A 24,957-nucleotide genomic window follows, 5' to 3' on the forward strand; every position below is an offset into this window, starting at 1 on the left:
GAAAACAAGCTCCTGGCCAAACAACTTAGCTCCAAATGCATCAACATAGAATTCTTTAAAACCTTACTTATCGTTTGCGGAATCGCGATTGGAGCAGCGTGAGCAGCTCCCTCGTCTCGGCATCCACGGAGAAGCCCATCTCCATCGTCCAGTCCATGAAACGCTTGAGAGAAGCCCCGTGGTTCAAGTAGGCCTTGAGCACCACCCTGTAGACCCGCATGTTGATGAAGTGCTTGAGCACGCTGTTCATCCGGAAGATCCTGTCGATCACCGCCACCTCCCCGCGGCTTGCGAAATGATCCAGCAGATCGAGCACCACCCTCTCCCACGCGGAGCAAATGCAGCGATCCCTTAGCACCGTGCACCCCATGCTGAAAACCTGGAGCGCCTTCTTCACCTCTCCCTCACGCAGGTAGCCCGCGATGAGATACTTGTAAACGACGAGCCTGTGCTTCATCCTCTTCCGCGGGAGCTTCTGGAAGAGCTCCCGGGCCTTGTCCGCGTAGCCGTAGTGCGCGTAGACGCTGAGCATGGCGATGACTTGGTTCGTCTCCAGGAGCCCGTCCACTTTGGCGAAGATCTCCTCCGCCTTGTGGACTCCCTCGGCTTTCCCAAACGCGGCGATGGCGTAGCTGTAGCTGTCCACGGCCTTGAGAGGCCGGCTGCTCAGGATGCTCCAGATGCTCTCCACTCCCTCCTTGTCTTTGGTGTCTCCATACAGCCGCAGCAGCTTGTTGTAAGTCGCCTGCTTCCTCCGGAACAAGCCCGAGTCGAGTCCCTCCTCGAGCTCCACCAGAGCTTTCCCGGCCTTGTCGAAGCACCCGACCGAGATGTATCCGCAAGCGAGGATGAGCAGCGTCGACTCATCGGGCCTCGCGTTTGGATCCTCCTGGAGCATCTGGTACACCTCCTCCAAGCCGCTGGCGTTCTTCTCCTTGCAGTGGAAGCCGAGGTACAAGTTGTACGAGCTCACGTCCGGTGCCACTCCCAGTGACTTTGCCTCCTCGAAGAGATCCGGTATCCGCTTCCTCAAGTCCGGCTGCAAGGAGAACAGCATCATCTGGTTGAGCGCCGACGCCTCGGTATACCACGACCTGTGCTTGAGCTCCTTGAAAAGTCTCTCCATCACCACCCGGTTCTCTCGCTGGGGCGAACTTCCGGCCATGAGGACGAGCAGCGCCTTCTTGCGCTTGTAAACCCGGGGGAGATTGGCAAACATGTTCTCAGCTGCTCGATCGCACCCGGCCAGCGCCGCGAAAGCGATCTGGAACATGTAGTCGAGCTCTCCCAGCTCGAACTTCTCCGAACGGATCATGTAGTTGGCGACTTTCCAGCCGGGCTTGTATTTCTCGTTCCGGAGGAGCTTGAACAAGACGCCCCTCATCATCGCCTTGGTCATGTCGAGCTCGTTCTCTCGAAAGACTCTCACCACATTGCGAGAGGCGTCCACGCCTTTGATCAGCTTCTTCACCTTCTTCCACAGCGGCTCCGCGATCTGGCAGTACTCCTCCACTTCCTTCTCGCCATCGCCAAGCAAGGCCTCTATGCGGGACTGATCCTTGAGCTCTTGGTTGAGAAGCTTGATGTGCTCCACCCCGAGATGGTCCGCTTGATCTGGAAGCATAGACTGATACTCTGGAAAGTATTCTCGCGTCTCCTCGATCGTGAGATAGCTCCTGGAGCAGCAATGCAGAATGCTTCTTCCATTGCGCTCCAGTGTGAATCTGGGTGCCGCATTCCTTCGCCTGCACAGGATCCATGCCTGAAATCCTCATTGTGATCTCTACTCCGGCGAAGCGCTAGATCTTACCTCGCGCAAGCTCCACATTCACGCGCGCAAGAACCCTAAACCCTTATGCCCTAAATTTCTCTTTTTTCTTCTCGAGGAGGAATGCCATGGCGATCCTGTCGCCCAGCGCTCCCGGCTGCTGCTGCTACAGCAGAAGAGTGAGATTTTCTGGGGATGGACGACGACGAATGTGCATCGGCGCCGTGAAGCTGGCCGAGCGCGCGAGATTCTGGACGGGATCTGGCTGTGCATTTCGCAGCGGTGAGATTTTACTGTTTGCCTCTCAGAAAAGGAAGAATCGAGTGAAGAGATGCAGCTCCAGCGGCATGCATTTTGCGACCATGGCTGTGGATTACTACGAAACGCTGGGAGTTCCAAGAACAGCCACCGTTCTGGAAGTAAAACATGCATACCGAAAGCTCGCGAAGAAGGTTTTGCTCACATTTTCTGGCTCTAGTTTTCATCTGAGATTTCTAGCCTTTTGTTGGCAGTACCATCCAGACAAAGCTCCCGGGAACGAGGAGAAGTTCAAGGCAATCAGTGCAGCTTACGAGGTCTTATTTTTTCCTCTCACACTGGCTCGAGACTTTGAAGCCTGGATTTACCGCAGGTGCTTTCGGACCCGGAGAAGAAAGAATACTACGATAAGTATGGCGATGCCGATTTTCAAAACGGTGTGCCTCCTGTAAGTATGATCCTTCTCGTCTCTAGATTTGATGGTTTATATTTTTTTGGTACAGACGAATCCTTTCGATATCTTCCAGTCTGTATTTGGAGAAATGGCTGGAATGAGACCCGAGAACTTCCAGGGCGCGGATCTTGGGTATAATCTCTGATTGATGTATACGCTGCTCTGATTCTGTGAAGCCAGGTACGAGCTGCATTTGGAGTTTACGGAGGGAATTTTTGGAGCAGAAAAGAAGATCGAAGTTTCACATTTAGAAACATGCAACAATTGTGATGGCTCTGGGGCGTACTTAGGAAAGGTGAAGCCATGTAAGGCTTGCCGTGGCAGCGGACAAACATTTGAAACACAGCAAGCAAGCTACGTTACATTTTCCAAGGTTTCAGTTTGTACAGATTGTGATGGCCGGGGCGAAGTCATTCTCGACTACTGTAGAACTTGCGGAGGCGAAGGCGTAGTTTTAACCAAGAAAAACATTGACGTGAAGGTGCCAGCCGGTGTGAAAAATGGCAACACACTACGAGTGCCTCATGAAGGACATGCAGGGCCGAGGAGGTACGATCTTCAAAATCTACTTCAAAACACATTGTTTTTTTTATAGGACCCCGCCTGGAGATCTCTACATCTCTTTGAAAGTAAAAGATTATCCTGGCATCAAGAGGGAGGGGAATAACCTCCTTTCTACCATCTCGGTTAGTTATGTGGATGCTATCCTTGGGACATTAGTGGAGGTAACACTCTTTTTTGTTGGCTGGATTGCGTGGCTTACGTCCAAGTTTTTGTAGGTGAATACACTGGGTGGTAAAGCTGTTATACGAATCCCTCCAGGTACTCAACCCGGTGACACGGTGGTGCTTCCAAATCAAGGTGTTCCAAGGCTAGGTTCACCGCGTACTCGGGGTAGCCACATTTTTACAATTCAAGTAAAAATTCCCAGGTCCTTGAGGTGCGTGAAACAGCTGCACTGGATTTGTCGTTCAATATTTTTTTTGTTGCAGCTCTGAGGAAATTCAGCTGGTAGAACGACTGGCTCATTTGCAAAGGTTGAAGAGCGATTGGAAAACAAAGAACACTTTCAGTGGGAGAAAATCGACTCAAGGTAAAGTAATTTTGTGGTTTCTTACAATGCTTGAGCACTTTATCAACAGGAAATGGGGAAACTGGATTTTGGCAAGCCTTCAAAAACGCAATCGGGTATGGTTTGTTTCTGAACTTGTTTTGGTTAATAAATTCTTTATTTGAGCAGGGTTGGGGGGTCTCGTCCTCGGAGCAAGTTCGGCACTATGTCTCTACAACTGTCACAAAAGACTTGTCCTCAGTTTGGTTTTATTTCTTCTGCTGGAGCTTCTACCGTAGTACTCTTGGCTGCAGTGCTCTGGACACTCTGCCGACCTCGAGATTGCCAAAAGAGGTGAAGCACCGGTAAAGAGAACTCATATTTTATTCGGCTTTCGTTCAGAGGTAATAAATTTTGTTTGAAGATCTTACACAGCAGAGTTGATGGCTTTCCAGGCATCAGCCCAGGTCTCCATGACAGCAGCTACTCTTTCAAAGCTCGGATCGAGACCTCTCAGCTTACCTTTAACCATTCGAGCAATCTCCGCGTAGCAATCCTCCGCGTTAGTAGCATTCTTGGAAAGCCGAAGAGTTTGGAAGAAAGGCACGACGTCTTCCAGCAGGAGCAGCGGTTTAAACTCTGTCTTCAAGCTTGCAAGAGCCCCAGCAGTAGCGCCATTGGAAGAAAAAGAACTATCAGGTCCTCTCCAAACGTATGGAACTCCAGTCTTGACGCCAAAGCCGAGATGGTCCGCTACAACTTTAGCACACAGGCCAGCCCAGACATCATCGACACTCGTGGAGCTGCTAGAGCCCGAGAACAGCGAATCCTGGCCGCCGATGCCTAGACGAAGAAGCATGCATGGTCCTATCAGCCGTCGATCAAACGCTACGTTGGATCCGCTGAGAGGGAAGAGTGAGCCTTTGGGGATGGTGACGACGGCGTCCACGTAGCGCTGCGTGCGCTCGTGTGGCTTGACAATGGCCGTGGGAGCGTCATAGTCGGGCAAGCCGAGCGACAAGCCGTGCGACATGACGGTGGTGACGCCGAGACGCAGGCTAAACGGGTAGCCGCGGACAAAGCCGACCGAGTCCGCGCGGTGTGGATCATACAGGGTGTTGAAGTAGTACGGCGTGGCCTTGGAGCGTAGATTGGCCAGGTGCTGCTCGACAGCGTCCAGGAGCTCTCCGGAGCCGAGATCTTTGGCCGGGACAACGTCCTCGAGGAAGGAGACGACGTAGCGGGCTTTGGAGACGAGAAAGCCGAAGGATCGACAGGCGCTTCCAGCGAAAGGATTGAGGAGGAGGGAGCTGAGCGTGATGGAGTGGCGCTTGCTGCTCTTGGCGGCCAAGGCCTCCAGGAACTTCTCGGCGTCCCGCTTGGTGACGACCTCGGAGTTAAGTTCGTGGAAGAGGAGGAGGTTTTGCAGAACTTTTTGCTGCTCGTCTTGCTCCTCCTCGTCCATGGCGTCGTCCGTCTCCAAAACTACGATGAGGTGGTGGTGCTGGAGGACGGGCTTCCAGGCCGAGAAGAGAGACTGGAAGTTTGATCGAGAACTCACCGTCATTACCACGTCCAAGTCCCGGCCCGCGTCCGCGTTCATCGCTGCGTGTGGATCCATGCTTGGAAAGCTCTTGAAGTTTTAATCAGCGAGTGGCATTTCCAATGCTTTTCCCTTGTTTTGTAGCAATGCCAACTTTCAAGAGGATCATTGTGAAGTCCACCTCGCAAACGACTAGTTATAATTTCTGGACGATATGCTTCATGGTCTCACAGATTTCTCGAGCAACTTGCACATCTTTGGTACTATCTATCAATTCCCTTTGCCTAGCCATCCATCCTGTGAGTTTTTCAATCTCCTTGCGAGCGGTGGCTTTGATGTCGTCTATTGTCTCTCGATGTGCTTCGATCTGTCCAGAAAGAAAAAGAAAAAGCTCGTGAGTTTCATGGCGCACCTGCTCTTTAAGAGAATGCAAAGCATCCATCTTATTTAGATCACAGTGTTAAGTGCCAGAGAAAGAGCTTTGCAAACGAGAAATATTACCTGAGTTTGAGCTGTGTTGCGGTGGTGACTAATACCATCCTATAGAATTGACAATAGGTTCGCCGACAATGAATAAGTAGACAATAGTCAAATAGCTCACCTTGATGTTCATGAGGATCTCCACGATCGAATCGCGAGCGGCAAAAGCATTTCCATCCATCTGAGAGGATCATGTCAAAACTGAGCGCTATAAGAGATTATAGCTTGTTACCTCGTCATCTTCGGCTTCTGAAATGGAGTTTCGCCGATCATCCTCGTGCTCATCCTGTTGATCATGAGGACGATTCGGAAACACAACGAAGAAATCATTTGCGACACCTTACCTCATGCTCGTCTTCTTCGGAAGAGTTATACTCGTTCACATCCTCGTCTTCTTCGTTGTAGCTCTCCACTTCCGCCTTAAGAGCCTCGAGCCTCGCGATTCGAGCCTGGTGCGATGGCCGGCCTCCAGCTTGTGGCCGATACGTTTCCTACAATGCGGGAGCTCATATAAACTCGCAAAGCAAAGCGTACAAAGAAGAACGAAATCTAGCTAGAACTTCCGACTCACCAAAGGATGCTCCTCCCTCATGGCGTTCATCTTCCGTACGAGAAGCTTGTCCACCCTCCGGATCCAGTGCTCGCGCGAGAAGTTGCCGCTGGGATCCCACACCCGGATGTAGTCCTTTTTCAAGTTCGCTCGCGCGTTCTGGAGCTGGGTCTTCCACTTGAAGCGCAGCGAGTCCTTGACCTCGTTGTAGCGCTGCTTCTTGAGCGCGTAGTACGTGCCGTGCGGGACGCCCTTGCGGGATTTGAAGCCCTTGGGCAGCTGCGACACGGGCGGGAGCTTGTGCCTCTCACACCGGTGCTCGTTAAACGAGCGCAGATTTCCATACCTCCGGTTGCATTTCCCCGCGCAGCACTCGAACTTCCTCTCCGCTCTGCGCCACGTCTCGCCGCCATCGTCAGAGACCTCTACTTGTTCTTGACAACGAGCGAAAGTTAGATCGAAACAAGCCCCAAGACTCGCAATTTACCATGGCTGCAAACCCTGCGCCTCTTTCTCCCCCATTGCTCGTCAGCTCTTCCTCTTTGCGGTCGTCCCTCTAGAGCCATTGTGCAACCTATTGTCTAAACCCTAATTTCCATTAATTTTTCTTTCACCGACCCGTGTTAAAAATGGACTTTTACTTTGACGTTAAACCCTTCGTCGTCGATAGTGGCCTTGACCCCGCCACGGTAACAACAAAGAGACAAAGCACTGGGATCGTGTCAAGACAAACCAACCGTACGATTTGATTCGTCACTCAACCCCCAGTGGAATGTCCACCCTGAGTATATTAAAACAAAGAAAAGGTGGTGGCCCTTCTAAAGAAGCTTAGACCTTCGTCCCGGTTGGCCAGGAAGGGATATGTGTGTTTATGCAAACCCCACCAGCAACAACAAGGCACCACCGCCACCTTTTTCCGTCAACCATCGTCCCATCTTTTCTTTAAATAATACCTTTAATATGTTTTTTCTTTTGTTTGTTGGGGTAGCATTGGCCACCAACCGGCTTTGCAACTAGCGTACCTCGCCAAAGAAAAAGAAGAGTCGTGGGGGTTAACTAAGCACCTCTTCTTAATTGGAATGCCAATGCGCTAAATTCTCGCCCTATAAATTGTAAGTTCTTGGTGGGAGAGAGAGAGAGAGAGGAGAGAGAGGGCCGGCGCGAGGAGCTTCCTGGCTATGGCGGCTGCTGTCGTCTTCGTCCCCGGTGGCGCTCCATCTGGTGATGATCGGCGCGCCAAGGCGGAACCGTGTAAGTGATCGATCTTGTCGCGCTCTTCTTTCTCCCGGAGGGAGGGGAGAGGTTTCTAGGTTGCGCCGGCGCGACGAGGCTTTGATCTCGCCGACATACCCGGGGCTGGGAGCAAGAAATCCGCGCCTCCCAGCCGGAAGATGCCAGGAATGATCAAGGCGGAGAGCGCATCACCGTCGGAGGCCTCGATTTCTCACTCTCTGCTGTCACTGCAATCCTCCTCTCCGCCCGCCGCCACCGCCACCGCCACTGCCACCGCCACCGCGCCGCCACCGCCGCCATCGTCGGAGGAGCGCGGCCTCCGCCTCATCCACCTCCTCTACCTCTGCGCCAATGCGGTGGCCAGCAACGATCTCCAGCACGCCAATCTCTTCATGGAGCAGCTATCGGGCCTGGCGTCGCTCACCGGCGATCCAATGCAGCGCGTGGCAACCTATTTCCTCGAGGGGCTGGCTGCGCGGGTCACCAAGTCCTGGCCCGGCCTCTACAAGGCGCTCTACTCCACCCGGCTCTCCTCGGACTCGGACATAGCGGCGGCCCGGCACATCCTCTTCTCGGTCTCGCCGTACCTCAAGTTCGGCTACCTCACGGCAAACCAGGCCATCCTGGACGCGATGCAAGGCGAGAAGGTGGTACACGTCGTGGACTTGGAGGTGGGCGGTGGCAATAGTGTTCTCCAGTGGCTGGCGCTCTTACAGGCATTTAGTAGCCGTCCGGAGGGTCCTCCACACTTGCGGATCACTGCGGTGAACGAGAAGCGCGAGGTGCTGGCGCTCATGGGCCAGAAGCTCGCCGAGAGCGCGGAGCGGCTGGACATCCCTTTCCAGTTCCACCCGGTGGCGGTGACCCCGGCGGCGCTCGAGCGCGACATGCTGGGCGTCAAGAGCGGCGAGGCAGTGGCTGTGACGTCGCTCATGCAGCTCCATTCGCTCCTGGCCGACGAGAAGGAGGATGGCAAAGTCCGGGGTGGTGATGGTGGCGGTACTGCAAGTTTTGGCCTGGCGCTCAGGGAGAGGAGCAAGAGCGAGCCGGGGTTTGTGAGCTGTAAGATGGAGGAGCTCAAGGAGAGCAAGAGCGGGTGCAAGCGGAGCCGGGATGCGCTGGGAACAGGTTTCAATGGCATCGAGATGAATGGTCACGACGACTCGGGGCTAGAGCTGGGAATCGGGGTGTTTCCAGTGGCTCCCAAGGAAGCAAAGGCGGGAACGAGCAGCACAATCAGCCGTGTGTTGCAGCTCCTCCACAGCTTGAGTCCCAAGATCATGGTGGTGGTTGAACAGGAGTCGAATCACAATGGTGCTCTACACGAGAGGTTTGCTCCGGCGCTGCATTACTACTCGGCAATCTTCGATTCCCTGGACTCGACGCTCCCGCAGCACAGCAGCGAGAGGATCACCGTGGAGAGGCTCATCTTCGGGCAGGAGATCAGGAACATCGTGGCTTGCGAGGGCCTGGAACGGATGGAAAGGCACGAAACACTATCGAGCTGGAAGAGGCGATTCGAGCAAGCACACTTCTCGTCGTCTCACCTGAGCCCGACAACCGCCGTGCAAGCGGAGCGACTGCTGACAATACATTCGCCTGACGGATACAAGCTACACCGCGAAAAAGGTTCTTTAATTCTTTGCTGGCAAGACACTCCAATGCTTTCGGTGTCTGCTTGGAAAGCTTGACTTCCTAATGCTTGCTCTTCTCTCTTTCTCGTTTTCTTTTCTTTTTTCTTTTTTTTTCTGGAATTTTTGTTCGTCTTCTTGATTCCCTGGCTGGCTATTGAGTGTCGTTACTCACATGGCATTGCAGCATTCCATTCCAGCGCTTGTTTGCCTGCGTTTGATTCTACCTCCTAGGTAGTTTGTACATTAACAAGACGATGCATTTCAGCTAGCTGGCTGTTGTGCAAGACAGGAAAAAAACGAAAAAACAAAGAACGCATACTGAGTGCAATGATGGATCTCATCAGGGTGGGAGTGAGCTTGTTTTGTTCCGTAAACAAATCTCACTCCCCTTGCTTATGTATGTACAGACAGGTCTAGTTGTATTGTAATCCAAAGCAACCTTTTGTTTTTGTTCCAGAGTATCGTTATCTCGTGTTCTTTTGGAGTGGTAGTGCTGAGCGCAAGATCTTTTTGTTCGCGCGATTGATTCCCTGACGAAGATAAGTAAGACACTCCACTCAAACCTCTCGAGAATGCGTCGAATCTGCTTTTGCTTTTTAACACCATTTTCCGATATCAGGCCAAAGCTAGGCGACAAGGAGCAGTGTCATCTAGCACTAAGACGTGTGCCGCAGAGAGACAAATGCGCTATATACCCGAGTCCACTTCCCAACGAGGTACCATGCGTACAGCTTATTAGTGAGCTTTTGTCATGAAGCTCACTGGCCTCTTGTGCAGGACCTCATCTCCCTCCATCCTTCCTCTTTTGTTGAAGGGGAGTTGTCTGAAGCGATTACCCTGACTTGATGGATTTGGATGGACAACGGAGGAGAGTGATGCGTGATGTGCGTCCCGAGGGAAACCAATCACGTAAGTGAGTCTTGGAGGTGCTCTCGTCTTTATGCAATTAGGTGGAGACAAAGTGACACCACTGCAAATTCAGTTGACTTGCTTAGTAGAATACTGAAACAAGGCTTTTTCGCTTTTGTCTATTCAGGCTTGAAGTGAAAGCAATAAGAAAGTGTCTTGGCGTCGGCAAAGGTAGCAAGTTCTCCGTTCTGGCGCTGATTTTGCTCTGCTAATTGTTACCGCTCTCGGCTCACTGCGTGACCAGCTGCAGGAAGATTTGTCAAACGAGCGCAGAGAGGTTATTGGACGATGACTTATCAACAGAAGTGAACACAAGCAGACACGTATTATTTGCATCGCTTTTGCAGAAGTTTGGCCCTTTGGGCACTAACTGCACGTCAGTTAGGACCCCTGGCAGGATCGGGCAGCAGCAACAGGCAGCCGATGGATGCATGCAGCCAGAAGCCAGCAGGCAGCGCAGCGGTAGCAGCCTTGTGGCCTCATGATATATGTTGCCACTTCAATTATCAAACTGAAAGCAGCAACCGACCAAGCTCGTAGCAGAAAGCAGCAGAGAGGTTGCAGGATCCGTCCGAAAGCAGTGAAACTGATGGGTGGATAATGCGGGAAGAACGAGACGACTTTTTTGACGAAGGCGGATTCTGCTTTGCCATTTTGGTTCACATGCATTCAAGTGCTGCTTGAATTCGAGGCCCTCTCCTGGCTGGCGACTTTATTGCACTTCGTCGGCTCCGGGAGAGTTCCTTGTAAATTTAAGAACAACACCGACACATACCCAGGGGTTATTTTACATGCCAGCAGCAGCAACTTTGCTCGAGAAGCGCGGCAGTCACTTTACTTTTAAAGTTACTCAAAGAAACTTTCCATAAACTCAGGATATACATCTCCTGAAGTTGGTGCTGGTGGTGGTGGCGCTCTTCTTGGGAGGTCCAGGCAGCTCTCCTTGAGATTCTCCCAAGTCGAAGTGGCTGCTGGAATATGTAGCGGGCGCTGCTCCGTCTGGCTGTGCTTGACGTTGCCATGGTTGCTTTCGCCGCCATTATTAGTGACAAGCATGGCTGAAGAGTGATCACCAGCAAGGCAAGCATTAGCATTGTTATTATTCATCGAGTGGTAATTATCCTTGCTCGCAGGCGTGCCGGGACGACTTCGTGGGAAATGCGAGTGCTGCTGTGGAGCAGCAGTAGCAGCGGCACTAGCAGTGGTAGCAGGAGCTTCTGAGGTTAAAGGCTTCGGTGCGCCAGATTGACTGCCAGGGATGGTGGTACCACTACCGTACTGCTGCTGCTGCTGCTGAGACTGTTCTGCTGCCAGTTTGGAAAGGCGGACAGAAAGTGGAGAGCTGCAAGCGCTGCTGTTGCCTCTAGCGGCTCTCTCCAGTGCGTCCTGAAGAGCGGCTTGGATCACGCTGCTGCTGCTACTGCCATTTCCAGTCTTTTGAAGTTTGTTACTACCGCCTGGACTGATCATGGGACTTACCATTGGAGAGTTGTGCGAGGCGGATGATATAACCGGGGGGATCTGAACCATGAGACTCGTATCGTGCTCGTGACGTGGCGCATGGAAGGCAAAGCTGTTATTGCTGCTACCGGTTTGGAGGAGTTCCTGAAAGCTGGGGGACGGACTGTTTGTGGTGGCGACCGTGGTGGCAACCTTAGTGTTCTGGTACTGCATTCTTCTGGCCAGAAGGTTACCTCTCGGAGATGTTGCTACGTCGCCACCTGTCGAACCAGCGGGTCTCTTCATTCCTGCGAATGCCTGACCGGTTCCTGCTGCTACGACGGTATCTCCGTCCTGGTCGACAACAGTACCATTTCGAAAGTCGAAAGTGCTGGTGCCGTTTTGGAGTGACAACCTCAGGGAAGCTATGCTGGGATCGTCACTTGCAGCAGGCTGAATCACTGGATCGCATGCGACGCCAAGTCTGAGCCGGAAGTCAGACGAAGCAGCAGGCGTGTGAAAGAAGGCGGCTTGATTGTTCTGCCATCCGGGAGAAGGAAGAACCGACGCTGGTGCTGCTGCTCCAGTCGGGGACCCGCAGAAGAACCGGTTCCTCATGGGAGCAAACGTCTGGGAGAGAAATCCTCCTCCGGCCTGGTTCTCCAGCGACTCAAATGTGTATCTCATCCGTAGCACGAAGTGGAGGTCCTCGGCAACCTGTGGCTCATGGTACGTGAAAACTCAAGTTTTTAAAATGCCGTGCAATGGAGAGCTGAGATACTCACGATCTTGCAGGATCCTAGTTGGAGAAGTCCGTGCCCAGCTTGAATCACAGCTATGGTCTGCGAGATGGTATACAAGGTTCTTAGAGCCCGTGAAGAAAGAGAATTCCGGATAGCTACCTGAATGCCAGCCGAGAATTGGTCCATCCATTCGGGTGGATGCTGCGAAGGGGGAGGAGCTTACAATAAAACCCGAGAAGAAACGTTTGAAGAGGAGGATTTTACCGAATCGAAGGAGCTTTGCCAGTAGTTGAGCGGGCCGACCTCCGTCTCGGAAGACTCCCGGAACACCCACTTGTGGCATTTGTCTGAGGCAACTTTTCCCATCAATCTGTGCAACAAGATGAGTCCTCACAGCTGGAAGGCGGAGTCTTTTCAAGTACGCACCCTTCTCCATAGTTGTAGAGCTGGATTGACATCTTTCTGAACGCTTTCCTTACAGGGTCCTCCTCCTCCACATCGTCTCCCAGATTGAAGCCGCTGTGAACCCGGTGAATGCTGCCGGCGAGTGGTGGAGTGGTGGTGGTGGTCACCTCGTTCTTGTTGTCAGCGGCTGCGTCGCCGGAGCAGCAGCCTGCTGGACGGCAGTATCCGTCCTCCCACATGAGCATCCTGGAAGACACGAGAAGAGACACGAAGAAAGACCGTAAGGCTTGCAAAGTTCGTTCTTTTCTCTTTTGGTGAGGCTGATATGTGGAAGTGGAACTTACAGGCTCCCTTCGTCCCCGGCTTTGCATCCAAGTCCGCCTCGCAACCTCCTGGAGATGAAAGCCAGATGAATCAGAGCAAGCAACGTAGCAATGCAGTGAAACAACGAGGAGAAGAGAGAGAGCGAGAGAGAGAGTGAGAGAGAGAAGGGGGCTTAAGGTGAGCTGCTTCTTACGGTCGGGGACGGATGGTCCAGAAGACAGAGTAAGTCCAATCTGAGCTGATACACACATTCCGCAGCGCTTCGTGCAGCGCCATGACTGCCATCACTTCCCGGCTCCTCTCCACGACACCCATCGTTAAGTGTATCTCTTCCTTTCCTTCAACTAAAAACTAACGCAGCGCCCTCTTTTCCAGACTCGCACCATGGAGCGCCGAAGAATCTCATAGATTTTCCTGCACGGTAAACTCTCTTCCCGTCCCTCTTTCATCGTGCCGCATTGTGTGTTGCGGGGATTTCAGAGGGAGGGAGAGAGAGCGAGAGATCAGCCATATTTTATGTGTGAGAGTGTTGTGTTCATTGTTGATTCACACACACATCTTTCCCCTTTTACTTCCTAGAGTAGCGAGCGCCCTTCTTCTTCTTCCTCCTCTTGTTTCTCCTTCCACAAAAACAAGTCCGCCTGGTTTCGCTGTTGGATGATCATTGGTATGCTTGTTTTCTAGTCAATTGAGCTGCTGGCTGGCGCGCTGGCCGACTGCTGCGCACATAGTTACAAAGCGGTATTCTTTCATTTCTTTTTGATTCTCCTTGCTTTTTCTTTTTAACTGAACCTTGCTGTGATCTTGATCTATTCTATATAGGCACTAAAGCGGGCTAGGAGACTAGCAAAGTGCCACACGCACGTCCCTCTCAGCGCTCTCAATGGCTGGAAATGGCGGCTACGTTGCCAACCAACAATGGCAAGTAAGTTCTCTTCCTTCTCCCTTTCGTTCTTAGCAGTGGGGCTGAACTTCTAAACCTACATTACAGGGGACGCATGCACACGTTCAATCGGTTTTTCTTACTATAAAAGCTGTGGAGCAAACAGTTTGCCGGTATAAATGTTGGATGGGTGGATGCATGGATGAATTGATTGATTTGAGTTTGATGTGGTGTTCCTCGCTTGCTGCTTACAATGGCTTGGCTCGAGCATGGTCCGTTCATCCAGTTTCCATCCAATCAATCAAATCAAGGTACCCCTCTGCAAGAACGTTATGGGGGTAGAGGACTATCTAGACAAGCATGAAAAAGAATGGGTTTCTCAGATAATCTATGTGCGATGTTCTGTGGTCGATTCGTCCGGGATGAGAGGTACACACAAGCACGCGGGCTTCGGATGGATCTCTCTGCTTTGGGGAGGAAGAACATGAGAGTTGTATACATATGTATGGGATTGAATGAATGCCCTTACGCTCTCTGGATCGGTGCCGTGCAGCAGGGTCTAGCAGCTCAGCAAATGTTACACCACCAACAACAGAAAACAAAAGCAAAAAAAATAAGGAAAAAATCGTGAGTCGTATGCGACTGAAAAGAGGAACACGCGCGCAGGAGGGGAGAGAAATCCTCTAGTTTATGCACTGCAGTGCCCGCCGGCCGAGTCTTTCGCTTGAGTAAGTTGGAAGCTCCAAGCACGAGAAACATCGAGGCGAGAGCAAAGCACAAGCAATGGTGGGGCGGGGGGGGAGGAAATCATAAAATATTCACTCCAGGGGACGAGTGAGTGACTGAGAGAGAGAGAGAGAGAGAGAGACAACAAAAAAAAAGAACAAAGAAAAGAATCGCAACGATGGAAGAACACCTCTCGTACGGGCGCGATCAAGAGAAGTTTCTTTATGAAAGCTTCGGCGAATTGCGAGAGTGTTTTGTTCGGATTTCATTATGGTGGAGAGGAGACTCATGATCCAGATCTGAACGCAGCAGCAGCTGCCAGCCGGGCAGAGATGGAGTTTTGCTTTCGTTTTTCTTTGCATTTTTTGTATCTGTGAGTCTGGAGCTCGATTTGGAAGCAAAAAAACTAATTTCTTGACGTCTCGCTTTCATGCGCGTCTCCGTTCCTGGAGCAACGGCGATTTTACAGATCCATCCCATTTTGAGGAACGATTGATCCCCGGGCCAGTGATCAAAAGCAGTAAAAACTAAGCATTTTTCACGTCGATCTTTCACATGGGCTGCTCCTGCAAAAGGAATTGAATAGAAAGCTCAGACAAATTGGAGAAAAGCGAAAAAAGATCAGAAAAGTCCTTGCTCATCTCTGTGATTTTCGCTGTTCATTGATTATACTGCAGCGTACCTTGAGAATCTGGCAACAGTAGTTTGATGATTCGGTCTCGCTCCATCAGTCAGAATGTAGACAACTCGTGAAGTCCCTCTCATCAGTCGCCAGGAATCCAAAGAAAAGATACAACGAGTAAAACACTAAAGAAAAGCTTAGAACAGCAAAGACGAAGGAAGAAGAAGATGAAAATTATGGATGGAGTACTTACGCTTTTATTTTCACTCTCCTCCAAGCTGTGCGCGCTGCTGCCACGATGGAAACATCCAAGTTAGGAGGTATGGTGGAAATCTCCTTTACTTTTTTATACTTTCTGGTCATTCCGTGAACGGTGCGGAAACATTGACAAAACGCAACGCAAACTTTGACTGGGGCGATCCTGTGGACGAAGCATCATTTCTATGGAGGAAAACAAGGAAAGCCCAACCATTTCTCTGGCGAAACAAGACACAGAATGTACAAACTTGCCCAGCACGAAGTTCACGGGGTTGATTGAATCGCCCTTTCGACATCCAGCCAGCGATCCCTGTTGCTTCTTCTATTCCTGTGACACGGACCAACGAGGAACATTAAGTCCAGAGAAGAAAAGCTTTTCTTTCTTTTTTTTCTTGGCATGTGTACCGTGCTTGAGCGGGATATCTTACAAAAAGTATGAGATCCAGAAAACCAACTTTTTTGGTTATGAAAGCTGGAAGATATAGATGTCTTGTGCGATCCGGAAAAACCAAAAAGAAAATGTGATTGCTTGGAAATCTTTGATCAGTGATGATCCTGCAAGCATCAGCGCTCACCCAGCTGCTCAAATCCACCACCACTTTGCAGGAGCTGCGATCCCTCCACCGCAAAATCGGTGCCGAGCTCTCCACTGACAGGTTTGTGAATCACGTCCTCATCGACATGTATGGCAAACTCGGCAGCCTCGACGACGCCGAGTCCGTCTTCCAAGCCATCCCCTCTCGAAACATCTACTCGTGGAACTTCCTCCTCCTGGCATATACCCACAACGGGCATCTCCACAAGGCAAAGGTGGCGCTAGAGGCAATGCCACACAGGAACGCAGTGTCGTGGACCACGGCCATGGCATTCTTCTCTTCCTCCGGAAGCCACCACCTTTCCAAGCTCGTTTTCGACGACATCCCAGAGCGAGACCTCGTCTCGTGGAACGTTTTCCTCAACGGGTATGCCGCCGGCGGGCATACGCAGGGATCGCTCGATACGTTCCACCGGATGCCTCAGTGGAGCGTCGTGTCATGGACGACGCTGGTCACGTCCTTCTTGCAGAATCCAAGCTCCCACACCGAAGCAAGATCGCTGTTTGATCAAGCTCCAGAGAGAAACTCTGTGCTGTGGAATGCGGTGGTGGGAACGTATGCCCACTCGGGGCATATCGTCGAAGCCAAGGCGCTCTTCGATCGAATGCCGCTGCACGATCTTGTCTCGTGGAACTCGCTGCTGGTGGGATACAAGGAAGAGGACGATCGCGAGCGAGCAGTGGACTTGTTTCGATCCATGCCGGAGAGGAACGTCATGTCCTGGAACACGATGATCGCGCTAGATCCACTCCAGGGGAAGGAGTTTTTCGCGAGGATGGCGATGTGGAGCCTGGCGTCGTGCTCGGCGATCCTCCAAGCATACGCCGCGCATGGAGAGATGCGCGAGGCCAGGGACTTCTTCGATGCGATGCCGCAGAGAGACGCCCTGGCGTGGACGTGCTTGATCTCTGGCTATGCCTGGCTGGGGCATAGCACCGCCGCAAAGAACACGCTGGATCGAATGCCCGCCTGGGACGTCGTCTCGTGCACGGCGATGATCCACGGGCACGTCCTCGCGCTGGATCACGCCGCGGCTAAAGAGATCTTCGATTCCATGCCCGAGAGGAACGCGCTCAGCTGGAACACGCTGCTCCAATCCGCCGCGCAGCACTCCAGCTCCTCCTGTCGATCAATCGCCGGGCGGATGCCCTGCCACAACGCAGTGTCGTGGAGCATCCAGCTCGCGTCACTCGCCCAGCGCGGCGCGATCGATGCGACGAGGCATGAATTCAATTCCTTGGTAGAGGGCGATCCAGTGTCGTGGACTGTGATGATCCAGGGGTATGCCCAAAGCGGGCATCCACAGGTAGCGCTGGATCTCTTTGGGCGGATGTGCGTCGAGGGGATCGAGGCGACGGACGTGACATTCGTGGCGGTGCTCACGGCGTGCGCGCACGCCGGGATGATCGAGCAGGGCGTGGCCATCGCGTCGCGGGCGGAGATCGATTTTGGGGTCAGGATTGGGATCCAGCACTACCACTGCCTGGTCGATCTTCTGGGAAGAGCGCATCACCTGGATCGCGCGGAGGAGCTCGTGGAGACGATGCCCTTTGTGCCGGATGCGTATAGCTGGACGACGCTGCTGGCGGCGTGCTCGATCCATGGAAGATCTGGCGATAACGCCGCGAGGAGAGCAGTGGCGTGCGATCCGGGCCATGGAGCTCCATACGTCATCCTCTCCAATTGCTACTCGAGCTCACGAGGAGGAGGAAGAACAGCAAGGAAATCAAGACCGTCGTGATCATCATCACGCGAGGATCATCGATGTGGTCCGGCAGCTCAAATCCTGCGGCGCCGCCAGGGATCTGGCTCGCGGCCAGCAGCTCCACACCCGGATCGCCGCCGATGGGCAGCAGCAGCTCCATCGCCACCATTTCGTCGCGAATGCCCTGGTGGAGATGTATGGCAAGTGTGGCAATCTGGGCGATGCCCGGGACGCGTTTGCTTCCATCCGCTGCCCCAACACCTTCTCCTGGAACATCCTCATCGCCGCGCACATAGAGAATGGGGACACTACCTCCGCTGTTGCCATCTTCAACGCCATGCCCGAGAGGAAGAACGCCATCACCTGGACGATGATGCTGCTGTTGTACGCGCGGAGCGGCGATGTCGAGAAATCATGGGCGATCTTCCTCGCCATTGCGGATCGGAACTGCGGCGCTTGGAACGCAATGATCACCGCATATGCCCAGAACGGGCATTCGGAAGAGTCGTCTCGGGTGTGGGCGAAGATGCCCGAGTGGAATGTTGTCTCGACCACCGCTCTTCTTACTGGATACGGCGCAAGCGGGAATGTCGTTCGTGCTTGGGAGATGTTTGTAAAGATGCCCGGCCGAGATGCTGCTTGCTGGAACGCTATGATCACAGCAAATGCCCAGAATAGGTATGTTGACAATGCAACCATCTTGTTTAACAAGATGCCTCTACACAATGTGGTGACAATCACAATGCTTATCTCTGTTCTCGACGTAGACTCTGCCAAGTCTACATTTGATTCTATGCCGGGGAGGAATTTAATTTCGTGGAACGCTATGCTCACGGCTTATGCCCGCGCCGGGCATGTCCTCGAGGCGTCCAAGATGTTTGAATCGATTCCCGAGCGCGATATTGTGGCCTGGAACTCGATGATTGACGCGTTTTCAGAGAACGGCGAGATAGCAAAAGCGCAGGAGGTCTTTGATCGAATGGCGGCTCGAAATGCCATGTCGTGGACAAGCATCGTGGCGGCATATGCCCGGAAAGGGCATCTGGCGCTGGCTTGGTGCAGATTCGCCGAGATGCCGGTCCGGAACGTTGTGGGGTGGAGCTCGATTATTCAGGCGTCTGCGCACTGCGGACTCTATGATCGTGCGCTTGAGCTGTTCCGTGAGATGGTTCTTGAGGGAGTGAGAGCAAATTCAGTGACCTTTCTGGGAGTTCTCTGTGGGTGTTGCCATGGTGGGAGAATAGCCAAGGCTCGGCAGCATTTTCTCTCAATGATTGGTGACTATGGAGTAGCCCCAATCTACGAGCACTACCGCTGCCTGATTGATGCTCTTGGAAGAGCCAAGCAGCTTGAGCAAGCTGAGGATTTGATGTGGAGTATGCCCTTCTTGCCAGATGTTCATGCCTGGACTAGCTTGCTAAGCGCTTGTAGAGTTCTTGGTGATGTAGAACGAGGAAGTCGCATTGCCAAGAAGATTGTGGAACTCTTTCCTAAAGACCCAGCCTCCTATTTATTAGTTTCTAACATGGTGACCTACAAAACAGATTTATAAAGAAGATGTTTTTTAAAGCATGGGATATCTTTTAAATATATAAAAATGATTTTTTCTGTAAAATAAAATTATAACAATTCTATTTTACAAGCCATTTTTAACATAAATAGTTTTGCCATGAAATATTTAAAAAACTTTAGGTTAATTTCCTAATTTTTATAAATAAAATTAATACCTTCATATAAAATTAAAACATTATCTTCAAAAAAACTATTTAATATTATAAATAGTTTTTTAAACATTAATATACACTTTAATATATTTTAATAAGTTAAATAAATATAAAAAAATTATTATTTATCATATACTGTATTTCTATTTTATAACATTAGGAGTTTTATATTGGAACATATGAAAAGTGTAAATACTTTTTTAATAAAAAAATTTTTTGGGCATGCTATATCTCCCAAGAGAGCTAAAGTCTCTGTTCCTATTCATATATTTAAATGAAAGAGCTGGTATAATAACAGAAATTAGTATATATTACATTTAAATAATAACAAAATAAATAGTATAAATAATTTCATTGAAAATATTTTATATAAATTTTATTTTTTAATTGGCCTTTTTAAATGAATATAAAAACGACATAAATAAGGGTTATTCAATAAATGTAAAAAGAGCATCTCAATGATAAAAGTACTAAATATTTAAGAAATATTTATAAATTTTAAGGGCTACTTATAAATAATTACAATTAAATGATACACTATATTTTTAATTTATGTATTTTTATAGTATTTTTTTCTTTTTGTTTCATTTTGCATGTGAAAAAGATAGACTAAAAATACCTAGAGACTTTCATATAAAAATATATATTATTTATTAATAAATAAGTGTTAATATCAGTTTTATTTTAACTAATATAAAAAACATATATAACCTATACTTCTTCTCAAAGTGTTTTAATCCGTTTTATTTACTAAATTTTTAAAAATGATTTTAAAACTTTCTGGTGTAATCTCAGCACAAATAAAAGTATCATATAAAATCAGCACTATGAAATTTTAGGTGAGCAAGCGCTATTGCTAGCCAAACAACCATAATAATGAGCCAAAGCACATAACTCAAATTGAAGCACTTGTGGCCATGGCCACACCCAATAGCCACACTTGGGCAACACCATGGCCACAGCCATGGCTGATTACACAACTTCCACAATTTCCACTTGGCCACCAAACCTACTGCTGCTAGCTGGCTAAAAAGAGGAGAACAAAGACATGCTACCTCAGTGGTGAATTCCTCGTGTCCAGTATTTCTTCCACAGCTGGATCAAATCGCTGCCCGGCGGGAAAAAATTAGGGTCCTTGGTTGACGCCTCTGCTTCTGGAATCCAAGAGTTTTGGCATTTCTCCAGAGTCATTTTAAGCACTATTTTACTATTTTACTGTAAGGAACTGGGCGCTGGGCGAGAAATACTGTTCGATTTTTTTAATTTTTTTTCACCAGAAGGCCCAGCATTGGATGGGCAATTACTAGTATTCAATAAATCAACTTGTCACAATAACAACTCATGAAAAGCTGCATAAAAACCTTATAATTTAACAAGAAGTACCTCTGAAAATTCGAATTTTAGAGAGAAAATCCTCGCAATATATTCCCCTATAAGTCGCAACACGTCAAGGCTTCTAAGAAAAGCAAAGGAAAAATCAGTTTGACAAGATAAAGATGAGGAGCCCAGCCTTACCTGCACGGGTAGAAAGAGCTTGAACTCGGGAGGGAGCTCCTCTTCCGAGAAGAGCCTCTCGGAGAAGTAAATCCTCCTCAGCCTGCAATTCGCGTGAACTTGCACCCGCAACGTCTCCACGTAGTTCGTTCCATAGGCACGCCTGGTGAAATCCGCGAGATTGAACTGCACTTGGTTCCAGCCCTCGTCCAGGCGCATTGGCATCGTGCATATGAAAGGCTTCACACGCGTGCTCGTCTGCAAGAGAGCTCAAATCTCGAGCGATCTCGTGTGTAGCGTCTAGAGAGAGTACCTGGAAATTCGACGCCCGGAAGCGACGCCTTACGTTCTTGTCGTCGAGGACTTGGACCTCGAAGGTGAAGTATTTCTTGAGGTTCTTGATGATCATCACTAGAAATGGCAGCTTGATGCCCAGCGTCATCGCTGGATCCGAGGGGCAGGAAATGAAATTGGTGCTGACGTTGGTTCCCATGATCTCCAGCACGATGGACTGGATGTCATCGTCCGTGATCCTCTTGATATGTCCATTCGACACTGGAGAGTGGAAAACAAAAATGCAAAGGGAAAGAGTTGAGATCTCCATAGCTCGCGCTCTTGAGAACTTTACCATCTTTCTCCCAAATCTGAAGAGGTTTGCTCCTGCCAGAGAAGATCAAAGCTTTAGAATTTTGGTTCTGAGCTGGAGAGCTTACCCGATGCTGTAGAAGATTGACAAGAAGCCCGACTGGAAGGTGTTCCTAAACATCTTCCCTACAGGTGACCCTCCCTCCGCACGAGAATTTGATTGTACTCCGGGCGAGAAGTCTATACGAGCCAACGAGAATTTAGTTGAGCTGCCCGCTCGATCAATCAACCCTAAATTTCCTGAGCTCCCTACCAGATCCTTGACGAGCAGGAAAACGATGACGAAGAAGAGCACGAACAGGATCTCAAACTCGGCCAGCCGCACGAACGCGAAGATCGAGCTCACTGCCCTAGTGAGCAGCGATGGAGACGCTCCAGCCTGATGGCGCATTGAACTGAAGAACCGGCGGCGATCCACTCGCGCTCGCAGCTCCCGCGGAGCCCTAGCAAATTCCTTCCAATGGTCGCGAACCTCAAGCGCAAAGATCACTACAGCCAAATGCGAGAAAGAAAGCCCCCCGTCTCCAGCGCCATGTCATTACGCCACCAGTGACGTGGAAAACCATCTCCAAATTACGTGGCTTTTGTGACGTGGCACCGTACTGGTAGGCCAGCCGTACGGTGACGGTTTGGGAAGCCGACGGTTGCGATCGGCCGAGAGGATCGCCGTCCCTTCCTTTCCCGCCCCTACTTTGACACAAAACCCTTACTTTGGGGCGGAGGGGCGTTTTCTTGCGCGCTCTAGCTCGATCTTATAGGTCTTTCCATCTCCTCTGGAGGATCATCGATCGATCTCACCGGTTTTGGTATTTGCAGGATGTCTTACCAGCGGATGCATTCGGATCTATCCGGCGACAAGGCGCCAATAGCTTCGATGCGCAGGATCCAGTCCGATATCTCCTCCGCGCAACCAGAGGTACATTCATGGGGTATTGGACAGGCGCCGCCGCAGCAACAGGCCCACCAGCAGCAGCAAATGCTGCCTAGCCAGATACAAATCCAACCTAGTCAGCAGCAGCAGCAGCAGCAGCAGCCACCGGCGATGGATCAGAAGGTCACGACGGTGGCGGGCGGGACGGCTCCAGTCCCGAGTTTGCTCCACAGGGAGCGATCCGTTCATCAGATTCTTGGAGGCGGCAAATGTAAGTTCCTGCTATTTTGTCTTGTGGGTCTATCTGGTTTTTCTAGAGAGCTACACATAGATGTTCTTCATGTTGTGTTGGACAGAGAGCTTAAAAGAAGTCGAGAGTTGCAAGTGTGATCGAAAGCTCGACCTTTGCGCAAAGTCGTCGAGCGTTTATATGCTTTTATTTCGTTTCATGGTAGTCATTCTCACGTTTTTTTCACTCTTTTTGTTTTGGCAGTCGCTGACGTAGTGCTCTGGAAGCAGAAGCGCAAGTCCATTGGTATTCTGGGAGGCTCCACCTTGGTGTGGTTCATCTTTGAGTGGTCTGGCTACACGCTCATCTCGCTCGTCGCCAACATCGTTCTTTTCCTTTTGATCGCGCTCTTTGCGTGGGCGAATCTAGCTGCGCTCGTCAACAGGTATTCTTTGTGCTTAGCTTTATAACTCGAGGGGAATCAATCGTGTTCGTTTTTCTTGTTGTGGATTCCAGGCCTCTTCCTCCTGTTCCCGAGGTCCAGCTCTCAGACGAGAAATCTAACAAGATTGCCAAGCGCGTGGCCAAGGAAGTAAATGGCGTTCTTAACTACGCACGCTCTTTGTCCACGGGAAAAGATTTCCCAATGCTTCTCAAGGTAATCTTCCGTCCTGTTTCGGAAACGAAAACTAAAGCTATTCTTGCAGACTTGTCTCATGTTGTGGGTTCTCGGCAACGTTGGACAATGGTTCAGCTTGCTCACACTCATCTATCTCGGTAAAGATCGACCAAACTTCCACAGTGCCTTGGTAGTGATTCTCCGTTTCCTTTCCAGGTGTTATTGGAACTCTCACGCTGCCATTAGCCTATGAAAGACACGAGGACCAGATTGATCAGTTCATCCAGAAGATCGTCCAGAAAGCGAGGAACCAGTATCACAAGCTTGACGAGTGCTGCCTTAGCAAACTTCCCCAGTGTTGCAAAAACTAGAGATTCACACTTTTAATTTAAAACGCGCCAGAAGTTCTGACGCATTTCATGCGCTTTTGAGAATATGCTGTAACCGTTATGCCTTTGCTAGGGTTTGTGGAGGGAGACGTGGCCATGTCTGCTGGCGTTCCCTGTCTCTGGGCGCTGGATTGACGCCATCGCCCTGCCGCAAGGGCGCCGGATCGGTGCCACCCTAATCCCTGGCAGCGCGCGCGGATCTGGGGGGCAAAATGTCTGTAGATAGCATGGTTCTTGAGGAGGAACTGGATAGCAGCTACGAGGCCACTGATGAAGGTGCGTTTCCCTTGCGCGCGAGATGATAGCTCGGAATAGCTGAGACAGATGGTTTCTCCTGTGTAATCGTGTAGAGGTTGCCGAGTATGCAATGTGGCTGGGATTCGATTTGCCTCATGAGAAGCAGCTGCTGTGGATAGCTAGAGAGGGATTAAAAGCGGAGTTACCAGCACAATGGAAACCATGGTATGTGTTCTCTTTTTTTTTTTGGTTTTTTCCTTTTTGTTTCCATCGATTGAGTTGGCTGCTATTGTAGTCGGACAGAAGAGGACGAGATCTATTATTTTAACTTCGATACTGGGGAGAGCACTTGGGATCATCCGTGCGATGATTTCTACAGGTATGCTTTTTTTTCTTCTTCTTTTGCTTCAATATCTGTTTCTTTGTAGGAAACTGTATAAAGAAGAAGCTCTTAAGCTGAGCAATCAACGGAAGATACAGCAGCTACAAGCGTCTTCTCGGGCAGAACAGGTAACTTTGGCTTTTTTCTTCTATATTCTGGTTGTTTGTTTTTTTGTTTTTTTGTTTGAATTCTAGGTGCGACTTAATGCTGCCAACAAAGTGGGAAATGGTAAGCAAAGTAGCCAGATCGAGTGTTGTAAATCATTTTATGGTTTTCTTCGTTGCAGGCGCAGTGGCAGGAGACCATTGCAACAAAAATACTTTTCACGTCTCCGAATGCAAGGATGTAAGTAATATCGTTTCTGTCAGCTTTATCAAATGGCTTTGTTTGTACAGCTTGTTCCAGTAACCAATATTGTTGAGGAAAAACCTGGGAGGCTGGTCGTGAGGTGGAAATCTGCCTTAAGTGATGTAACTGACCGTGACCAGAAAAGAGCTCAGCTGAAGGAGAAAATGAAGCTAAAGATCGACGACGGTGAACCGCTAGACAAAGGGAATGCGAGCCCCACCCAGATCCCGGTTATAGAACTTACTCCCGTCAGCAGTGAGCATAAGAATCCGACGCAGAGGAGCTTGCAGCAAGGACAGAACTATCAGAATCAACGACAGGAGATGATCGAACAAGTCGAAAGGCGGATAGAGATTGAAAAGAAGCTTTTGCACGAGAGGGATGCGAAACAACTCGAACGGGAGCTTGATCGTGAGCGGCAGTTTCTAGATATCCAG

The 24,957-nt window shown here is 50.3% G+C and overlaps 9 protein-coding genes and 2 long non-coding RNA genes across 16 annotated transcripts; 6 read left to right on the forward strand and 5 right to left on the reverse strand.

The window, feature by feature from the left end:
- On the reverse strand, window positions 1-1,835 carry LOC9652151 (pentatricopeptide repeat-containing protein At1g80270, mitochondrial). Its single transcript, XM_024666710.1, has 2 exons — window positions 1,811-1,835; window positions 1-1,745 (listed from the first exon to the last, which is right to left on the reverse strand). Exon 2 carries the CDS (start codon window positions 1,622-1,624, stop codon window positions 68-70), a length of 1,557 nt encoding a protein of 518 aa, XP_024522478.1. The 5' UTR covers window positions 1,625-1,745; window positions 1,811-1,835; the 3' UTR covers window positions 1-67.
- A 41-nt stretch (window positions 1,836-1,876) lies between these two features.
- On the forward strand, window positions 1,877-4,071 carry LOC9652257 (chaperone protein DnaJ). 3 transcript variants are annotated; one of them, XM_024666745.1, is made up of 11 exons: window positions 1,877-2,220; window positions 2,281-2,343; window positions 2,400-2,474; window positions 2,530-2,612; window positions 2,661-3,029; window positions 3,076-3,205; window positions 3,260-3,420; window positions 3,473-3,573; window positions 3,623-3,668; window positions 3,721-3,935; window positions 3,987-4,071. In XM_024666745.1, the coding sequence occupies exons 1-10, from the start codon at window positions 1,897-1,899 to the stop codon at window positions 3,887-3,889; spliced, it is 1,521 nt and encodes a 506-aa protein (XP_024522513.1). In that variant the 5' UTR covers window positions 1,877-1,896; the 3' UTR covers window positions 3,890-3,935; window positions 3,987-4,071. The 3 variants fall into 3 exon arrangements, with proteins under 3 accessions (XP_024522513.1, XP_024522512.1, XP_024522514.1); XM_024666746.1 differs by lacking the exon at window positions 3,987-4,071 and having other exon boundaries at window positions 2,037-2,050; window positions 2,098-2,220; window positions 3,721-3,968; XM_024666744.1 differs by lacking the exon at window positions 3,987-4,071 and having other exon boundaries at window positions 3,721-3,968.
- Window positions 3,959-5,165, reverse strand: LOC9652152 (UDP-arabinopyranose mutase 1). The gene has a single exon (XM_002993018.2). It carries the CDS (start codon window positions 5,150-5,152, stop codon window positions 3,959-3,961), a length of 1,194 nt encoding a protein of 397 aa, XP_002993064.2. The 5' UTR covers window positions 5,153-5,165.
- Window positions 5,166-6,685, reverse strand: LOC112343387. 2 transcript variants are annotated; one of them, XM_024666748.1, is made up of 7 exons: window positions 6,592-6,685; window positions 6,126-6,538; window positions 5,899-6,045; window positions 5,787-5,840; window positions 5,676-5,735; window positions 5,576-5,614; window positions 5,166-5,441 (listed from the first exon to the last, which is right to left on the reverse strand). In XM_024666748.1, the coding sequence occupies exons 1-7, from the start codon at window positions 6,668-6,670 to the stop codon at window positions 5,271-5,273; spliced, it is 963 nt and encodes a 320-aa protein (XP_024522516.1). In that variant the 5' UTR covers window positions 6,671-6,685; the 3' UTR covers window positions 5,166-5,270. The 2 variants fall into 2 exon arrangements, with proteins under 2 accessions (XP_024522516.1, XP_024522515.1); XM_024666747.1 differs by having other exon boundaries at window positions 5,240-5,516.
- A 579-nt stretch (window positions 6,686-7,264) lies between these two features.
- Window positions 7,265-10,749, forward strand: LOC9652258 (scarecrow-like protein 3). 3 transcript variants are annotated; one of them, XR_002991254.1, is made up of 6 exons: window positions 7,265-8,966; window positions 9,237-9,514; window positions 9,591-9,687; window positions 9,749-9,880; window positions 10,008-10,051; window positions 10,125-10,749. XR_002991254.1 is itself a non-coding variant. In XM_024666713.1 (1 exon), the coding sequence occupies exon 1, from the start codon at window positions 7,496-7,498 to the stop codon at window positions 9,026-9,028; it is 1,533 nt and encodes a 510-aa protein (XP_024522481.1). In that variant the 5' UTR covers window positions 7,265-7,495; the 3' UTR covers window positions 9,029-9,344. The 3 variants fall into 3 exon arrangements, 1 of the variants encoding a protein (XP_024522481.1); XR_002991255.1 differs by having other exon boundaries at window positions 9,429-9,514; XM_024666713.1 differs by lacking the exons at window positions 9,591-9,687; window positions 9,749-9,880; window positions 10,008-10,051; window positions 10,125-10,749 and having other exon boundaries at window positions 7,265-9,344.
- LOC9652153 lies at window positions 10,561-13,169 on the reverse strand. Its single transcript, XM_024666712.1, has 7 exons — window positions 12,986-13,169; window positions 12,813-12,860; window positions 12,490-12,714; window positions 12,328-12,433; window positions 12,223-12,264; window positions 12,106-12,162; window positions 10,561-12,037 (listed from the first exon to the last, which is right to left on the reverse strand). Exons 1-7 carry the CDS (start codon window positions 13,105-13,107, stop codon window positions 10,727-10,729), a joined length of 1,911 nt encoding a protein of 636 aa, XP_024522480.1. The 5' UTR covers window positions 13,108-13,169; the 3' UTR covers window positions 10,561-10,726.
- LOC112343371 lies at window positions 13,004-13,454 on the forward strand. The gene is made up of 2 exons (XR_002991256.1): window positions 13,004-13,108; window positions 13,168-13,454. It is a non-coding gene; the product is annotated as an uncharacterized LOC112343371 (long non-coding RNA).
- A 22-nt stretch (window positions 13,455-13,476) lies between these two features.
- Window positions 13,477-14,819, forward strand: LOC112343372. Its single transcript, XR_002991257.1, has 3 exons — window positions 13,477-13,533; window positions 13,615-13,717; window positions 13,784-14,819. It is a non-coding gene; the product is annotated as an uncharacterized LOC112343372 (long non-coding RNA).
- Window positions 14,820-16,106: 1,287 nt separating this feature from the next.
- On the forward strand, window positions 16,107-19,134 carry LOC9652154 (pentatricopeptide repeat-containing protein At4g02750). The gene is made up of 2 exons (XM_024666726.1): window positions 16,107-17,546; window positions 17,656-19,134. Exons 1-2 carry the CDS (start codon window positions 16,107-16,109, stop codon window positions 19,132-19,134), a joined length of 2,919 nt encoding a protein of 972 aa, XP_024522494.1.
- A 1,460-nt stretch (window positions 19,135-20,594) lies between these two features.
- LOC9652231 (cilia- and flagella-associated protein 20) lies at window positions 20,595-21,967 on the reverse strand. Its single transcript, XM_002993020.2, has 6 exons — window positions 21,699-21,967; window positions 21,514-21,625; window positions 21,429-21,460; window positions 21,114-21,355; window positions 20,822-21,058; window positions 20,595-20,762 (listed from the first exon to the last, which is right to left on the reverse strand). Exons 2-6 carry the CDS (start codon window positions 21,564-21,566, stop codon window positions 20,754-20,756), a joined length of 573 nt encoding a protein of 190 aa, XP_002993066.1. The 5' UTR covers window positions 21,567-21,625; window positions 21,699-21,967; the 3' UTR covers window positions 20,595-20,753.
- Window positions 21,968-22,167: 200 nt separating this feature from the next.
- Window positions 22,168-23,584, forward strand: LOC9652260 (reticulon-like protein B10). The gene is made up of 6 exons (XM_002992991.2): window positions 22,168-22,203; window positions 22,262-22,587; window positions 22,810-22,990; window positions 23,062-23,203; window positions 23,253-23,322; window positions 23,381-23,584. Exons 2-6 carry the CDS (start codon window positions 22,263-22,265, stop codon window positions 23,533-23,535), a joined length of 873 nt encoding a protein of 290 aa, XP_002993037.2. The 5' UTR covers window positions 22,168-22,203; window position 22,262; the 3' UTR covers window positions 23,536-23,584.
- Window positions 23,585-24,957: the final 1,373 nt, after the last annotated feature.

The sequence above is a fragment of the Selaginella moellendorffii genome, unplaced genomic scaffold (genome assembly GCF_000143415.4).
Source record: "Selaginella moellendorffii unplaced genomic scaffold, v1.0 SELMOscaffold_147, whole genome shotgun sequence".
NCBI lineage: Eukaryota > Viridiplantae > Streptophyta > Lycopodiopsida > Selaginellales > Selaginellaceae > Selaginella > Selaginella moellendorffii.

Coding starts and splice junctions, on each gene's coding strand:
- LOC9652151 (XM_024666710.1), bottom strand. CDS start 1,624: ATGCTTCCAGATCAAGCGGACCATCTCGGGGTGGAGCACATCAAGCTT.
- LOC9652257 (XM_024666745.1), top strand. CDS start 1,897: ATGGCGATCCTGTCGCCCAGCGCTCCCGGCTGCTGCTGCTACAGCAGA. Junction 2,475..2,529: donor TTCAAAACGGTGTGCCTCCT/GTAAGTATGATC, acceptor TTTTTGGTACAG/ACGAATCCTTTCGATATCTT. Junction 3,206..3,259: donor TCCTTGGGACATTAGTGGAG/GTAACACTCTTT, acceptor AAGTTTTTGTAG/GTGAATACACTGGGTGGTAA.
- LOC9652152 (XM_002993018.2), bottom strand. CDS start 5,152: ATGGATCCACACGCAGCGATGAACGCGGACGCGGGCCGGGACTTGGAC.
- LOC112343387 (XM_024666747.1), bottom strand. CDS start 6,670: ATGGCTCTAGAGGGACGACCGCAAAGAGGAAGAGCTGACGAGCAATGG. Junction 5,841..5,898: donor CCGAAGAAGACGAGCATGAG/GTAAGGTGTCGC, acceptor CATGATCAACAG/GATGAGCACGAGGATGATCG. Junction 5,736..5,786: donor CAGAAGCCGAAGATGACGAG/GTAACAAGCTAT, acceptor TGATCCTCTCAG/ATGGATGGAAATGCTTTTGC.
- LOC9652258 (XM_024666713.1), top strand. CDS start 7,496: ATGCCAGGAATGATCAAGGCGGAGAGCGCATCACCGTCGGAGGCCTCG.
- LOC9652153 (XM_024666712.1), bottom strand. CDS start 13,107: ATGGGTGTCGTGGAGAGGAGCCGGGAAGTGATGGCAGTCATGGCGCTG. Junction 12,715..12,812: donor GCCGGGGACGAAGGGAGCCT/GTAAGTTCCACT, acceptor CGTGTCTTCCAG/GATGCTCATGTGGGAGGACG. Junction 12,163..12,222: donor AATTCTCGGCTGGCATTCAG/GTAGCTATCCGG, acceptor ACCATCTCGCAG/ACCATAGCTGTGATTCAAGC.
- LOC9652154 (XM_024666726.1), top strand. CDS start 16,107: ATGCCACACAGGAACGCAGTGTCGTGGACCACGGCCATGGCATTCTTC. Junction 17,547..17,655: donor CGGGCCATGGAGCTCCATAC/GTCATCCTCTCC, acceptor GTGGTCCGGCAG/CTCAAATCCTGCGGCGCCGC.
- LOC9652231 (XM_002993020.2), bottom strand. CDS start 21,566: ATGTTTAGGAACACCTTCCAGTCGGGCTTCTTGTCAATCTTCTACAGC. Junction 21,461..21,513: donor TCAATCTTCTACAGCATCGG/GTAAGCTCTCCA, acceptor CTTCTCTGGCAG/GAGCAAACCTCTTCAGATTT. Junction 21,356..21,428: donor TCAGATTTGGGAGAAAGATG/GTAAAGTTCTCA, acceptor TCCACTCTCCAG/TGTCGAATGGACATATCAAG.
- LOC9652260 (XM_002992991.2), top strand. CDS start 22,263: ATGTCTTACCAGCGGATGCATTCGGATCTATCCGGCGACAAGGCGCCA. Junction 23,204..23,252: donor ATTTCCCAATGCTTCTCAAG/GTAATCTTCCGT, acceptor CTATTCTTGCAG/ACTTGTCTCATGTTGTGGGT. Junction 23,323..23,380: donor GCTCACACTCATCTATCTCG/GTAAAGATCGAC, acceptor TTTCCTTTCCAG/GTGTTATTGGAACTCTCACG.